The sequence below is a fragment of the Tachysurus vachellii genome, chromosome 3 (genome assembly GCF_030014155.1).
Source record: "Tachysurus vachellii isolate PV-2020 chromosome 3, HZAU_Pvac_v1, whole genome shotgun sequence".
Classification (NCBI taxonomy): Eukaryota; Metazoa; Chordata; class Actinopteri; order Siluriformes; family Bagridae; genus Tachysurus; species Tachysurus vachellii.
In genome coordinates this window covers 15775597-15792023 of record NC_083462.1, presented here as the reverse complement: position 1 = coordinate 15792023, position 16427 = coordinate 15775597, and the positions used below count along the sequence as shown (strand labels likewise).

At 38.5% G+C, this 16427-nt stretch overlaps 1 protein-coding gene across 1 annotated transcript in view; it reads left to right on the top strand.

Moving 5' to 3' along the window:
- The first annotated feature begins 2120 nt into the window (after positions 1-2120).
- Positions 2121-16427, top strand: part of atp1a3a (ATPase Na+/K+ transporting subunit alpha 3a) — a 33464-nt gene continuing 19157 nt past the window's right edge. Inside the window, exons 1-9 of the mRNA XM_060865991.1 lie at positions 2121-2413; positions 8447-8560; positions 9115-9174; positions 9729-9932; positions 10106-10219; positions 10437-10571; positions 10643-10760; positions 13691-13959; positions 16114-16312. Coding sequence (XP_060721974.1) covers positions 2408-2413; positions 8447-8560; positions 9115-9174; positions 9729-9932; positions 10106-10219; positions 10437-10571; positions 10643-10760; positions 13691-13959; positions 16114-16312 — 1219 coding nt within the window. The 5' untranslated portion in view covers positions 2121-2407. The remainder of the gene's footprint in view (positions 2414-8446; positions 8561-9114; positions 9175-9728; positions 9933-10105; positions 10220-10436; positions 10572-10642; positions 10761-13690; positions 13960-16113; positions 16313-16427) is intronic.

Below are 16427 nucleotides of genomic sequence, written 5' to 3'. Positions count from 1 at the left end.
TGTAATCAAATGGTATAGTTTATATAATAAAATGTAGTATTCTATGGTAATTCAGGAGCACAAGTAGGATATGAATGTTGTTTTTTTTTTTTTTTTTTTTAGAAATAATGCGATTTTCATGAATACCAGATTTATAGTGTAAATGCTTCTTATGAACAATATACAAATAAATCTATTCATATCCAGCATGAACACTGAGACCCTGTGTGTCAACAGTTTAGAACGTTCGTGGATTAATTCTTCAAATTAAATAACTAAACCGGTCTTATTTATGTATTAAACACTGGCTTTGAATAGCATTCCGTAGTTTTTTTTTCAGTGTATTTACAATAAAAAGACATACAGTATTCAGCAGGACAAGGTAAGTTGTTTCATCTGAAGGGAGCATTACACACTTTTCTTTAGAGAGAACCATGTTCTTGGACATATAATCACTAATTTGTATGTTAAGTAGTACTAAGTTGTACTAAGACAAATGCAAAACAACAAATAGCAGCTGAATACTGTATAAGAGATGTTTTTCTAGTCCCTCATACTGGACTATCCATGGCTCTATTAAAATCTGGAGACAAAACATCCTTTGAAGGACATCCAGCTTAACAATTTTGATCCAGTGCCATGAATGTGTGGAAACAGTTTAACACACAATTGAGTGTGTTATTTACAAATGAACACTTCTAATGACTAAATATGTATTGCTGTAATAAATAAGGGACCAGTATCTAATAACTACTGTATAATAACACTGTTAATGTTGGTATGATGTTAAAAACAGTAAAAAAAAAAAAAAAAGAAAGAAAGAAAAGAAAGAAAGAAAAGTAAAGTAAATAATAATATAACAGATCCTGGCATTAATCTATTCTCAAACAGGTTTTGGCCTTTGTCAGAAATTTCATTAATATGCATTAATGCTAGGCTACTAAGTATGCGTGTTTGTAGAAGGAGATCAAAATTATGTTGATATTAGTTTTTGGTTCATTTTGTGCTGCATGCTACAAAGAGCTCAGCCATGAATACAAAGAGCTCAGCTTATAGATTTTAAATAGTGGAGCACACAGCTTTGAATTGCAAGCTGACAATTACAATTACATTCTGCTTACAATTACAATTACATTCTACCTCTAAACCATTGTGAATGACTAAAGCATGGCTACTGGCTGGTGTGCGTAAATGCCAAACTAGTTTCTTTAAAGGATCTACACTGATGAACGTTTTAGCACTGAGTTATTTACACTTGAACACTTGTTATGCTTGAATACATTGAACAAATTGCTAAAGGTAAGAAGGGGCTCATCATATTTGCTAATACCTATAACAAATACCACTGATTATGTTGATTAGTAATTTTCAATGCTGTATCAAAGTTAAAAAATAAATGAATACATCTTGGATCCTAGCTATGATGCATGGGCACAGCTTTATACATTACGTGGATAATCCTTGCACTATGGGCCTCTGCACAGCCCTGCATTAATAATAGCTGCTCCATATTGTATATCTGGTAACGGGGGTGTGCTTGGGTACCGGTTTGTGAGTGTAATGTGGAGCTGAGGGAAGTAAGTGGTAAGGATTACACAACTCCACAAAATTGTATTAAAGATTGTGTTAAAGATGTTAAACGTGTTCCAGCATGACAATGCCCCTGAACACAAAGCCCCTGAGTGACATAAAGACATGGTGTGTTAATGTTGGAGTGAAGATCTCAAGTGTCCTGCACAGAGCCCCGACTCTGACTTAAACCCACTGAACACCTTTGGGATGAACTGGAACATCGAATGAACCCCAGACCTCCTCACTCTTACAACATCAGTGTCTGATCTCACCAATGATCTTGTAGTTGAATGGACACAAATCCTCACAGCCACAATCCAACATCTAGTGGATAGCCTTCACAGAAGAGTGGAGCTCATATAAATGTGGAATGGGATGTTCAACAAGCACAAATGGGTATGAGGGCCAGGTGTACTTTTTATTTTTATCCTGTATGTTCACTCAGCAGGGAATAAATATATTTTTCAAAGGTCCTCGTTTTGCAGCCTGTTTGCAGAAACTGTTTTTTTTTGGGCGGAGGTAAGCGGCTGTGACGCGGCGCTTGAGGCGGAGGATCACAGCAGAAGCGTCTCCGGTCTTCATTATCAGCAGCAGCGCTCGCGCACGGTGTCCTCTGGTCCTCTCACCTTATATTACATCATTAATACAAACAAACCGATGTGCTGTCGTGCATCTGCATTGTCTACGTGACCGTTTCTGTTATTATACACGGTTTAAGGAATGGGTTGCCAGATTAACTGATTTATTTTTCAGCATCCGTTTGTGTCTGGAGGGCTTTTTCTCCTTCAGGACGCGACATCCAGGTTTTTTCTACATCTTCATTTGTCTGAAAAGAAACACCACTTAATCATCTGAAATGGGGGTAAGGTTTTATTTCCTGTTCTTTATCTAGACGCGCATTTATTTGATTTCACCACCATGTCGGTTTCCGTGTGTTATTTAGATGTCTTCCTTCATCCACGCCCTTTTCTTAGCTCATGGAAAAAGACAAGTTGTAACATCATTAATAATCCCTGGTTACCAGCAAGAGCAATGAAACACTAACATTGGGTTAGAAAGAAAAAACAGAAAGAATAAATGCACATATTGCACTTGATGTCTCCGCCTAAATGCGTCAAGTGTGAAATGTGCGGCTTTTTCTGCGCCGATGCGATTAAAGGCAAAAAAAAAAAGCGAAAGCCATCGACATGTCAGTTGTCGAGACTCTCATTCTCATATTCACTGATAAACAACATCTGTAACACCATAAATATAAACATATATACATCAGCTAATTTTCTCTTTTATTTTCCAATACATTTGCGCGACTAGAGCTGGAAAAATCCTCCAGAGGGATGAGCAAATGCACTCAGTGGTATATAAAAATCAATAGATTTCATGTTTTTAGCTGAAATAACATGACGTAATACTGACAAGGATATAAAGCTACAAATGTCAAAGTTTTTTAGGAGGTTTGGAAACACAACGCCTTTTTTCCCCCAAATTCATCCATCCTGCGCACTGCATGCTTCAAGATGGATGATTCCACATCATTACTGATTCAGGGGGTTGTCGAGCTCAGGCTTGCATTTCCAAGCCAGAAATATCCAGACCTTATTAAATATCCAATCAACTGGGTCAGCCAGATGTAGTCTAGTGATTATCTAAATGTGTTTGTTTGTTTGTGTGTGTGTGTGTGTGTGTGTGTGTGTGTGTGTGTGTGTGTGTAAAAATTTTCTCATTAATTAACCCTGGTACTGCTGAAGGTCAGGTAGTCTATCCATTTCAGGGTAGCTTTTTTTTTTTGAAGAATTGAAACAGAGACGGTAGAAAAGGGAGGGGGATGAGGGACATGGTGATGACCTTCAGGCAGGTTCACCCTGTGGGTATCAGAGGATGGAAAGCTGAGGCACTGTGCTTAAGCAAGCACTCAGTTGGAGGAAGGAGATTCCGGCTCTGACGTAACAGAGAGAGAATCCAATCACGAGGATCCAATGAAATCGTGACTGTGACTATGGATCACTCTGACACCGAGCTCATATAATATATAATATATATATATATATTATTCTAAATTAAATTATTCTATACATACATACAGAGATCAGCAAGCATAGGGATTTGAGCAGGAGGGAGAAATTGTGATGACTGGGTCAGAGCATCTTCATAATGTCAGGTCTTTTGGGGTGTTCCTGGTGTCAGTGGCAGTTACCTACAAAAAGTGGTACATGAAAGGGCAACTGGGGAACTGGCAAAAAACCGGTCATCATTCACATAATTCACCCAGGGCTCAGTGAATAAACTCATCTAAGGGACTTTTTCCTTGCCGCTGTCATCCCTGGCTTGCTCATTAGGGATAGATATATAGTATTTTAAATTTGAAGTTATTTTTTTTAATTAATTTTAAAATTTAATTGTATATATAATCTTTTTTTATTTGTATCCTTATTTTTTCTTCTTCTTATTATTATTATATGTTAATTTCTTTTTTCTCTCTTCTGTTTCCATACTTCTGTAAAGCTGATTTGAGACAATGGGAATTGTTAAAAGCACTATACAAATAAATAGAATTGAACTGAATTGAAATTGAACTGATGCACATGGGAAGCATGGGCTTTTGGTCCAATCTCACAGAAGAGCTACTGTATCCACACTGCAGAAATAGTCCAGGAATTATTTGAAGAACATGACAAAGAATTTAAGGTGTTGACTTGGACTCCAATTTCCAGATCTCAATCTGATCCAGTATCTTTGCTGAACAAAGAAATCAGATCCATTGAGGCTCCACCAGTGGAGGGTCCTGGGGGTCCCAAGTGTTCCTGGGATAGTCTCCATTGCACATTGTCACCCTAACAATGATAATATGGTTACTGAAATGAGTTGACAGTGACATCTATTTCATATATCCTGAATGATAAATGTTAGACCATGTTTCTGGATATTGCAGAGTATATTCACATATGGCTTTCTTTAAAAGAACTAAACTCATTTCACTAACAGTGGACTGAGAGATAGAGAACGGTTCTTTTTGCCTTCAGACTCCATATAGACCTGAAAGCACAATTAACTCCCCTTATTCCACTGTCGAGCCCTTAACCTGCCCTTGCACTCTGACAGCAGTTTTTTAACAAGAATTTCACTTGACTGTATTGTACATGTGTCAAATAAAGGCTTCTTATTCAAGCTGGTCTGAAGCCTTAGTCTGCTTCCCATGATTTTTTTTTTTAAACCAAAAACGTTTTGTCAATCTGTTGATTATTTTTTTTCTGTGCCTCAGTTGGGCTTCTGTTTGTAGGATCTTCACATCACATCAAATGAGCATGATAGGCTTCAACTTTGGTTTCATGGTATGATTTAGATATCCTTGACTTATTTAATTGCTGTTCTAACTAGTCAACATGAAAGTCAGAATAGATTTTTGTAGAGATCCAAAATTTTGGTGTCAGGTAAACGTTTTTTAATTCTAAAATGACTTGTCTTAAAAAATATAGGGCTTGGATAAATGTTTGCATGATATCATGTTCCATACGTCTGTCAGTCAGTCTGTCATTCAGTGAGTCATTCATTCAGTCAGTCCGTCTGTCTGTAAGTCAGTCTATAAGTCAGTCAGTCATTCAGTCTGTTAGTCCATCTGTAAGTCAGTCAGTCTGTCAGTCAGTCAAGAGTCCGTACACTACAGAGACACTTTCTACCTTTTTTGGACTTTAGGGGATTATTTCATTTCATCCAGGCTGTGATTTGTTGGTTTTATGAAAATTCTTCCTCCTGACCAAAATGTATTTTGATTGTTAAATGTGCAACACAATGCAGACAAAACTCTAAACACACCTCTACATCAGACACAGGGATGTAACATGATGTCAGTTTAAACACAGCTGTCAGGTGTGTAGACACTTAGGTGCTTAAATGTAAACTCAACAATCAGATATAAGCACTATAAAAGGCATCAGGTGAGTTTATATTGCTGTAGGAGGAAGAGGAAGCAGTAGACCTGGATGTGATGTGACAAACGATGAGGTCCACGTTTATCAGATGTGACTTGAGGAACCATGGTTTACCGAGTCGAGCCCAACCTCAGCACTCATACTGTTACTGTGATTCAGATATTTCACCAATTGTTCTCTACTGTCCACAATACAATAGAACAGTATAGCAAGTGTGTCAATATGACCTTCATCAGTACTTTGATTCAGTACTCACTCTATTCCTGTGCGCTGTCATGTAACAATTTATTTGTATTTTGATTGGACTACGTAGAAGTGAGGGTTAAGAATGTGAAGGAAGTAGGAGCACCATATTCACAGGGGAACAAGAAAGAGCTATCATAAACATTATTTAAGCCAATGATGCAACATGTTTCTGAAGAAAATACAAACATCCTTAATGACCACAGAGATTTCAGTACTATCCAATAGATCTCTCTATAAACACTGGGGTGAATCCTTAAAAAACTTCACAAACAGATGACACAACTCTACTGAGTGAGAACAGACACAGGTAAGTAATGTGAAGTAAATGCACTTTAGTAATGTGCACTGCACAGAACCTTTTACATGTACATTTATAGTAGGTCTGTACTCAAATACACAATATTATCTTTGTTTAGAGAGTTCCAATCCCATATGAATTTATTATCATACATGAGGCTTTAACCTGAAAAAAATAAAAAGAAGATGGAGAAACATCACTGGTCACAGAGCTGGAATGTTCTTGGACAACATGGTGGGAACATCAGCACATGGTGGGAACATTACAATGTGTGCTGAAATCACGCGGATTGGGGTCTTCCACCAGCATGCCAACTTGATCCCTTACAGCATTAACCCACATACTGAGATTTTTAGACAGGCGACACGTCTTCACAGCAGAAGTTCAAACAGATATAGAGCAGATGAGATGCATTGTCATCTGCAATCTACAATCTTTCCACTAATCTGCTCTGGTTCAGTTTCAGTCCAGTTCCTCTCACCATATGCTTGTCATAAACCTCATTGAGGAGTTTATTTTGCTTTGACGGTGGAAGGTTTACAATCTGCCAGGATCCCTAATTGGAGCCATGGAGGAGTCCTGTGTCTGAACCGATATTTAAGGGTCTGTGTGAGGATGGATTCGCCATTGAAGAAGATTCCTCCCTCGAGAGTGGACATGTGGTGCTGTGGCCAGATCCAGTTAGGCAAAGAGATGATTATTAGGATTATTAGGCAAAGAGATGATTTTATTTATTGATTGATTCATTTATATTTATGTTGTATTTATAATTTGTTCTAATTTTCAATGCACAATGCAGCCTTTGGAAATGCATGGATGCATGGACTGATTTTACAATGAAATAAGCTACATTTATGAATAAATAACATTTTGTACATATATATAATAAACATCAGTATTTACAGTATTAGAACAGCAATTAAATAAGTCAAGGATATCTAAATCATACCTTATGCATGTACTTTAACAGTATCATAAATAAACCCAGACTACAGTGTGTCAGTCATGTGTGTATGGTCTACACTGACTTTGGTACATTAATGTAAGGGTTTGAATGCAGTGTTTTGTTTTGTAAATGTTCTGAAGTGTTTTGCTGCTTGTGTGTTGATGTGTGAATTGTGTGCAGTGTTTTGATAAAATGAGCTTGTTTTTAAAATCCTGTTAGTAATTGTTAAAAAAAATACACACTCATGTAAATAATATAAACACTTCAGAAATTGGTTATTCAGACAATTAGCTTTAAAACAGCATCCACACTGTGTTAATCAAACTGTAGTCTTATTCTGCAGTGACAGATAGGATCAGGGAAGGGAAGTCACACACACACACAGAGAGAGAGAGAAACATTTCTGAAACCGATTAGATTCCTGTTTTATTGTATTTTATTAAAGTAATTCATAATTAAGTACTTTACACAATTTAGTTTTTTCCTTATAAGGTTATAAAGATTACCAAGTTTATCGGATCAGTCATAATATTCAGATAATATTCAGTCATTATTACAGGTGACATAAGATTACAGGGACCCATGAAATCCTTCCCAACAGACAGAGTATGAAGTCTTTTGTAGAGCAGAGTCAGCAGTCACAGAGCTAGACTTGTCTTGTCATGTTTATGACAACAGGTTTGTTCAGTTTATTTAGATCCTGCTTGAGAAATGAAGATCCTCCCAGCCTTTAAAGCTTTTAACAGATATACAAAGTAAGAATGCTCAAAAACATGTTAATGTGTTTTTCCCACCACAGAAATGTTTATTCAGCGTCACTCAGATTTTGTCAGGTCGGATATTTCAGAACATAATTAGCACAGCGCTCCTACAATGAAAAAAGGAATAATTTTAGCTGGTCCCAGTTTGTGTGTGTGTGTGTGTGTGTGTGTTTGCATGCGCATGAGTGTGTGTGTTGTTGGAGTGAAATGTCTGAAGGGTTTTTTGGATCAGTGTTCCAGTAAAGATAAATACTCTGCATGCAAATGGGTTCATGCCACATCAGTGAAGCCACCTGTTCTACCCGTTTTACCAGTCTACACACACGCACACAGACACATACTGTACACACACACACACATACACACACACAGAAACACATACACACAAACACACATACACACACACAGAAACACATACACACACACACACACACACACACACACAGTAAGATTGTCCTGTTTTGATGTGAAGCAGCATGCAGTATAGATTGAGTATGAAAACACTGCATGTGGACCTTATACATAAAACACTAGCTAACTGTTTTATGTAATGTTTTAGTAACTGTTTTAAATGGTGGAACCAGGCATCTGTGTCACAAGAGGATGAGAAGACTGAAGTTAATTTTGTACATTCTAGCTCATGTTTTGCTGAATGAACTGGACTCACTGTATATTTTCTTGATATATTTTCTTTTCTTGATTTTCTTATATTTTTCCTTAGTATGGACGCTCAGACAGCTACCGTGTGGCAACCACGCAGGACAATGATGAGAAGGAGTCTCCTAAGAAGAAGGGAGGGAAAGATCTTGATGACCTGAAGAAGGAGGTGCCACTGGTGAGATAAACACACCTGCTGAATTAGAGCACACTCGAACATGGTGCCCCATGGTATATTACTCACTTTTTATTAGTCACTTTTGTGTAGTTAAATATCTCATTCTTTATACAACTGTCTTTAAAAGCTATTAACACAGCATTACATTTTTCTCTTTAGTCATTATCATTTTCTTTTTTTAAACCACACTTTGACACACACAGTGTTTAGTGAGCAGTCCCAGATGTGTGTGTTGTTTATTTTCATGTGTGTCACTGGGCCCATTTTGGGTTTAGAAATATGCTTCATGACATGTAATTTAATTAGAATGAGCAGAGGATCAATCTGTATAAAAGTAAAGAGGAGGACACAATGATTAGAGTAGAAACTGTGGAAGGTTAAAAGAAATACGATCCAAATTCATCTGGGCTGCAAATTCACTCTGCTGCGATTGATTCTAACATCCTTCTGTTTCTATGTGTTACAAAGTGATATCCTCAGTGTGATTAAAACCTTCCTAAATATCCCCTTTGTCTATAATATTTCTCATGCTCATGTTGCTTCCTGTATCTTAGACAGAGCATAAGATGTCCATTGAGGAAGTATGCCGAAAGTTCAACACGGACATTGTGCAGGTGGGTTTTATGGATCAATTATTTATTTATTTACTCTAGCTGTCTTCTGCATCTGAGACCAAACAAACCTCCATACATACAATATTAAAAATAAAAAATCTTTGTGCAGTGCCTGTAGTTCACAATCATTTCCTCTTATTGTTACAGGATTGTCCATGTTCATTGTTATAAAATAAAACCTTCTGAAAAGAAAACAGCAGAATGTGTTATGTAGAAGAATGAAATGTAAAAGTAGCTCTAAAAGCTCTGTCATCTAGACATATCTACCAAAAGCTGACTTTACACTTAAGTCATGTGACATCACCGTAAACTAGAAACACTGTGCTTGACTCTCCAACACAAGAGAAAAGGAAAATGTACTGATTTCCTGCAGGTGTTAATAAGAACTGAGAGCAAAGCTGTGAATTTCTGCCCCCTGTGTATTCATCTTCACATGTGACTGTAATCATCTTCACAGCTGATGAGTGTATACAGATAATTAGACAGGATACATGAAAGCTCACAAAATATTTTGTGAGTAATACAGGTCCCACACACTCTTCTTTTCTCTCCAGGGTCTAACTAATGCTAAAGCAGCTGAGTATCTGGCCCGGGATGGTCCAAACGCACTCACTCCTCCACCCACGACCCCAGAGTGGGTTAAGTTTTGCCGCCAGCTCTTTGGGGGTTTCTCCATCCTGCTGTGGATTGGAGCCATCCTCTGCTTCCTGGCCTACGCCATCCAGGCAGCCACAGAAGACGAACCGGCTGGAGACAACGTGAGGATACACACAGACAAGTTGGGGCAGGAGACAGAAGCATTTGGGGAGGCTAGAAAGGAATAAAGCAAAAATAATAAGCAAAAGATATATATCGTATAAAAAGACAAGAAAGCGTTGGAATGCTAGAACTACAATACATCCTAATTTGGATTTGTTTGTCTCTTTGTTAGTTGTATCTGGGCATCGTTTTGTCTGCTGTCGTGATCATTACCGGATGCTTCTCCTACTTCCAGGAAGCTAAGAGCTCAAAGATCATGGAGTCCTTCAAAAACATGGTGCCCCAGGTATCAGCAATCAGTGTCTAATAAATACAAAGTTCTTGATTGTTTTTCTTCAATAAAACTAAATTCCAGTCTGTTAAAGTTATTGTATGTATAAGTGCAAACAAAAATGTGTGTGTGTGTGTTTTTGTGTGTGTGTGTGTGTGTGTGTGTGTGTGTGTGTGTGTGTGTGTGTGTGTGTGTGTGTGTGTGTGTGTGTGTGTGTGTGTGTGTGTGATAGCAAGCATTAGTGATCCGTGAGGGTGAGAAACTGCAGATTAATGCTGAGGAGGTGGTAGCTGGAGATTTGGTGGAGGTGAAAGGAGGAGACAGGATCCCTGCTGACCTAAGGATCATCTCGGCTCATGGATGCAAGGTAAACACACACCCACACACACACACCCACACAAAGTTTTTTAAATGATGCGATTTAATGTTTTGTTTCAGGTCGACAACTCCTCACTGACAGGTGAATCAGAGCCCCAGACCAGATCACCTGACTGCACCCATGACAATCCTCTAGAGACCCGCAACATTGCTTTTTTCTCAACCAACTGTGTGGAAGGTACGGTTTTCATAGCAACTGCCTCACTGTTGCGAGTCTTGTGTCATGCTGTGTTTTCAGTCTGCTGTGAAATGGATGAGGAGAAAAGGTTGTCATGACAACAGGTGCTCTCATTTCCTCTGAGCGTTTATCAGCTGCTCACATCGTGTCCTTCTCACTGCCTTTCAAACATCTCTCTTTTAACAAATTGCTGAATTGCTGCATGATAAATAAAACACAAATTAACACATAAATAAAATATGAATGTAACACTTGTGCACCAGTATACTTATACGCCAGGGAAGAAAAGGGCAGTTTCTAGGGCCTAATGAATATAATAGTTTTTCATCAGTGACAGTTGATAAGTATTCATTTAAAATAATCATAATTGTCACTCATAGTGCCACATGCTGTCTGTTTAAAAGGTCTGTGACTGTGGGGAGGAAAAACTCTCTTAGATGGAAGAGGAAGAAACATTGAGAGGAACCAGACTCAAAGTGAACCTCATCCTCATTTGGGTGACACTGGAGGGTGTGATTATAAACTGTTGTAAACACCAGAGAGTGATTTTATGAATAATGTCCTTTCTACAGTAGGATACATTCTGATAATTGTGTATTGATGAGGAGGTTTTTGTCCTCAAAGACCACATGGAGTTTGTAACTTTACATTTACATTTACAGCATTTGGCAGACGCCCTTATCCAGAGCGACGTACATAAGTGCGTAAGATACCATGAGTTTAAAACATTTGTTCAAAGTTACAATGAAAACGTGTCAAAGGTTTTTTTTTTTTTTTTTTTTTTTTTTTTTTTAAATGCAAAAGATAAGGAAAGAAGTGCTAGTTGAAGTGTTTCCTGAATAAGTAGTTCTTCAAACGCCACTTGAAAATAGCCAGTGACTCAGCTGTCTGGACCTCTAGGGGAAGTTCGTTCCACCACCTTGGTGCCAGAACAGAGAAGAGTCTTGTAGTATACTTGCCTCTTACCCTGAGAGATGGTGGAACCAGTAACGTCTCTTTAAAGGTTCATGAGAGAAGCAGTGTAGAGGAATTAGCGTAGCTGCTGTTCATAATATTAGCAAGCACTAGATGATAATGTGCATTTGGCCAGATGTATTAGAGCACAACATTATGGGGTGTATTATGTGTACGCCTGACTAAAGAGATGAGTTTTTAATCTACATTTAAACTGGGAAAATGTGTCTGAGCCCCGAACACTATCAGGAAGACTATTCCAAAGTTTGGGAGCTAAATAAGAAAACGCTCTACCACCTTTAGTAGACTTAGATATTCTGGGAACTACCAGAATCCTGAGTTTTGTGATCTCAGAGAGCGTACAACACCCAGGTCTTTCACTGTTGAGCTACTAGTTCTTGCTCTTCCAATCTTTTATCTCTTTAACACACTAATTTGGACAAGTTAATTTGGACAATTTAGCTATATCTGGTTTTGATGAGATAAATAACTGTGTATCGTCAGCATAACAGTGGAAATTAATCCCATGTCTTCTAATGATGTTCCCTAATGGAAGCATGTATATCGAGAAAAGCAGAGGTCCTAGAACTGATCCTTGAGGGACCCCATAATTAACTGCCAATAAACTGGAGGATTCGCCATTTAAATCTACAAAATGTTATCAATCAGACAGGTAGGATCTAAACCAACTTAAAGCCTGCTATGAATAACTGTGTGATTTTGTAAGCGATTTAGGAAAATGTTGTGATCTGTAGTGTCGAATGCAGCACTAAGGTCAAGTAGAACTAATAATGACATACAGTCTTGGTCCGAAGCTAAGAACAAGTCATTTGTAACTTTAACAAGTGCAGTTTCTGTGCTATGATGGGGCCTGAAACCTGACTGAAACTCTTCAAAGATATTGTTCTCTCTCCACCAATCAAAAGGATTTTCTTCCTTGACTAGGGACCTATCAACAAACTAAGCCAGGACTTCAATTCTTATTTGAGTGTAGAGGTCCTCCTCAGCTATAATTCGCTCATTTGACAAATTTCAGTCTTGTGAACCTTGGGTCCAGAGCAGAGGAGACTGAATCAAAGGCAGCACCTTCAGTGGACTTCAACAGCCCTTTCACAAGTGGAGGCAGTGAGGAGACTGTTACGTATTCCTGTCCGCTCATAAAACAGTTGCACATTCATAAGGCTTAAGAGCAGTGGAAAGCTCTTCAAACTCCACTGACTCTGGTTTCAAATCAAGATAGTGTTTGCCTCTGTGAGTGATGGATGGGTCAGTTAAAGTAGCAGTTAAAGACCACCTCTGCTCAATCAGTCTGTTATTCATATAGGACGTAATGTTAATTAAAATATAATACAGAATTGTTTTGACAATTATTGCTTCAAAAAATGTCATAGACCTTTTGTTCAGTTGTGAAGATGTAAGCATCTAAAATATAGAATTACTCTGATTATGTGTAATAATTAAATGATATATGCGTAAATTAATACAAATGTTTAAAAACTCATATTCAGGAACTGATATTTACTGTTTGTGGTTGGAGTGGGAACACTGCGCATGATGCCATTCCATTGCAGTGCAGCAAACAAACACAAACACACACACTCCTACACACACACACTCACACACACACACACACACACAAACACACTTGAGAATGCCCCAAAAAGAGATGATACACATGAGGACAATAAGCAGAGCTTATAGTCAGTAAGCTTCTTCAGTCCTAAAATACTGTGAAACTGTGTGTATAACTCATAGAAAATAAAGCTAATGTTCCCGGCTGAAATAATGTTCCAGAATGGACGGTACTGCGTGACTAGACCTTTACACTTATTTATTTTATTGTGTTTATCCAAAGTGAACAAAACGAGAAAATTACCAGTTCAATGCATCTTTTTGTTCCAGTGTGCAAATTCAGCAGGTTAAACATGATCACGTAAGACAAGTTTGACTATTCTGTTTTTCTTTCTGTTATCCAGGTACAGCTCGCGGCATCGTGGTGTGTACTGGTGATCGGACCGTAATGGGACGCATTGCCACACTGACCTCGGGTCTTGAGACGGGGAAAACTCCCATCGCCAAAGAGATAGAGCACTTCATCCACATCATCACGGGCGTGGCTGTTTTCCTGGGAGTCTCCTTTTTCATCCTATCCATCATCTTAGGCTACAGCTGGCTGGAGGCCGTCATCTTCCTCATTGGCATCATTGTGGCAAATGTCCCTGAAGGACTTCTCGCCACTGTCACTGTGAGAGTCTTTTAATGTTTCTTTATACCTTTTTAGTTTCTGTGTGTGTATGTGAGCTCCATGTTCAGCTGCTTTGCGGTTGTGTGGATTGATACACATTATGAAGTGTGTGTGTGTTTGAGTGCCAACAAACTGAACAAATTTTTTTCCTAGAATTAAGACTTCAAAGTGTTACACTTTCGTTATCTGTTACAGATGCAGACTATTATTGCTAATTATTGCATAAATACAGTTTATATACTTAGGTGGTTACTTAAAAATTCAAACAGATGAAAACTGCCAGTATGCATTCTAGACCATTAGCTGTATTGTAGAACACCATGAAGTCCATCAGTAACTAATGGAGAAAGTGGAGCAGCACAGTGACGTCACTAAGAACAGGACGTTCCTCCACCATGTACAAAAGAAAAGTTCTGTCTGCCAAGAGACCTACAGCAACATTAAAAGAGCTGCAGGGAAATCTGACGTATACTGATACCTCTCTGTATGCGGCAACAATCTCTCACAATCTTTACACATCTGGGCTTTGAGGTAAGATGATGAGACCAAAGCCCTTTCTCAGAAAACGTCATTGATCATCGAACTCGTCCCAAACCATGAGACAAAATGGGTCTGCTGAGAAAAATTCCCAAATCTAGAATAATTCAATAATAACTAAAGTTAAAAAGGCAAAAGATAACCACACCCACAGTGCATGTTTTCCTTCAACCAGAAGTGGGGCTTTTATCACAGTGGATTGAATCATAAAGAGCTACAAGTACCAAATACATTTAAAATTTAGGTTTCCTCTAGTACTATGAAGATAAAACAGAATTTCACATCAACAATTCAGCTTAACCAACAGAAGATCAGAGGTTAGAAATGACCTAGAAAGACTCCAGACTCCAGCTAGAACTTCACCTGTAAACTGGCCTTAAGTGGGCTGCGCAGGAAAAAACCTCTTAGACTTCTGTTCCCCTAAAAGGGATTCTGATTGTATTATTTTAGTGTGTTGTAATTTAACATGGAGGGGAGAAGGTTTTAAACTGCAGGGGGCTCAAGATCTGGGTTACAGAACATGTCCTTGAGGGATCTTCCCCCAATCATTTTTTTTTCTAAGATTTTTTTTAGCAATGTTGGTGTATGTGTGTGTGTGTGTGTGTGTGTGTTTAATGAGCAGGTCTTTGTAAGTCTATATTTCTCTCTAATTCATCCCAACGACTGCTCTTTTTTATATTGCTTCCGTAGACTCAGTGTTATTTTTTGTTCCTTGGTGTTGGTATGTGTGATGTCCTGTGTGTGTCTTTGTGTGCCTGCATGTGTCTACATGTGTTTGCCTGTCTGCCTGTGTATGTGTGTGTCTGTGTGTATGTGTCTGTGTGGCTGTCTGTGTCTGTGTGTGTGTCTGTGTGTGTCTATGTGTGTCTGTGTGTATCTGTCTGTGTGTGTCTATGTGTCTGTTTGTCTGTGTGTCTGTGTCCAGGTGTCTGTTTGTCTGTGTGTCTGTGTCTGTGTGTGTCTGATTTTGTTTGTCTGTCTGTGACAGCCCTGTGTTTGTTTGTTTTTGTCTTTTGTGACTTTGTACCTTTTTTCATTCCTCTCGTTCTGTACCTCTTCATGTCTGTGACACTATCGCATTCTTTTTGTGTTTTCTCTTTTTCTCTTGTGCTCATTTTTCAGACTCTCATTGTTGAAGGCCAGTGTGAAAAGCTGAAAACGTATTACACTCTGAGATGCAGTTTGCTTGCACTGGCTGATGGCAGTGATTGCTGAGAGATTTGACACTCTTGCACTGGAGAATGTTGTTGCTTGGCTTTGTTGCTCTCACTTGTGCTTGCTGACTGTTATGAATGCAGAATGTTTGTGATCTTTAACTGTGCTGCTCCTGTGGTTTGTGGCTTGAGCTTTGCTTTTTATGAGCTTCAATCCTGAATGATCTGCAAGTGCACTGGAATGTACTGGACCAGTAAAATGTCTGATGGAGTTTCACTAACAGCGATTGTCTTTGTTTTCTCTCTTTTTCTCATGTTTTTCTCTAAACACTTTACACCTTCTCCAACTTCTGCAATCATTTCTTTCTGTTTTTTTTCCTGGTTTTAATGGTTTTAATTCTGTTCCTCTCTACGCCACTCTGGTGCTTTCACTCTGTCTCTCTCTCTCTATACCCTGTTTTAGGTATGTCTGACCCTTACAGCTAAACGCATGGCTCGTAAGAACTGCCTGGTGAAGAACCTTGAAGCTGTTGAGACTTTGGGCTCCACTTCCACCATCTGCTCAGATAAGACTGGCACCCTGACACAGAACCGCATGACTGTTGCCCATATGTGGTTCGACAATCAGATCCATGAGGCTGACACTACTGAGGACCAGTCTGGTGAGACCCCAAACACTTAATACTAACAACATATATCTGTGATATTCAGGCAAATATTTAGATTATGTTTTATAGTTAAGTCAAGTACATTGTAGTGACTCAATACAGCAGAACA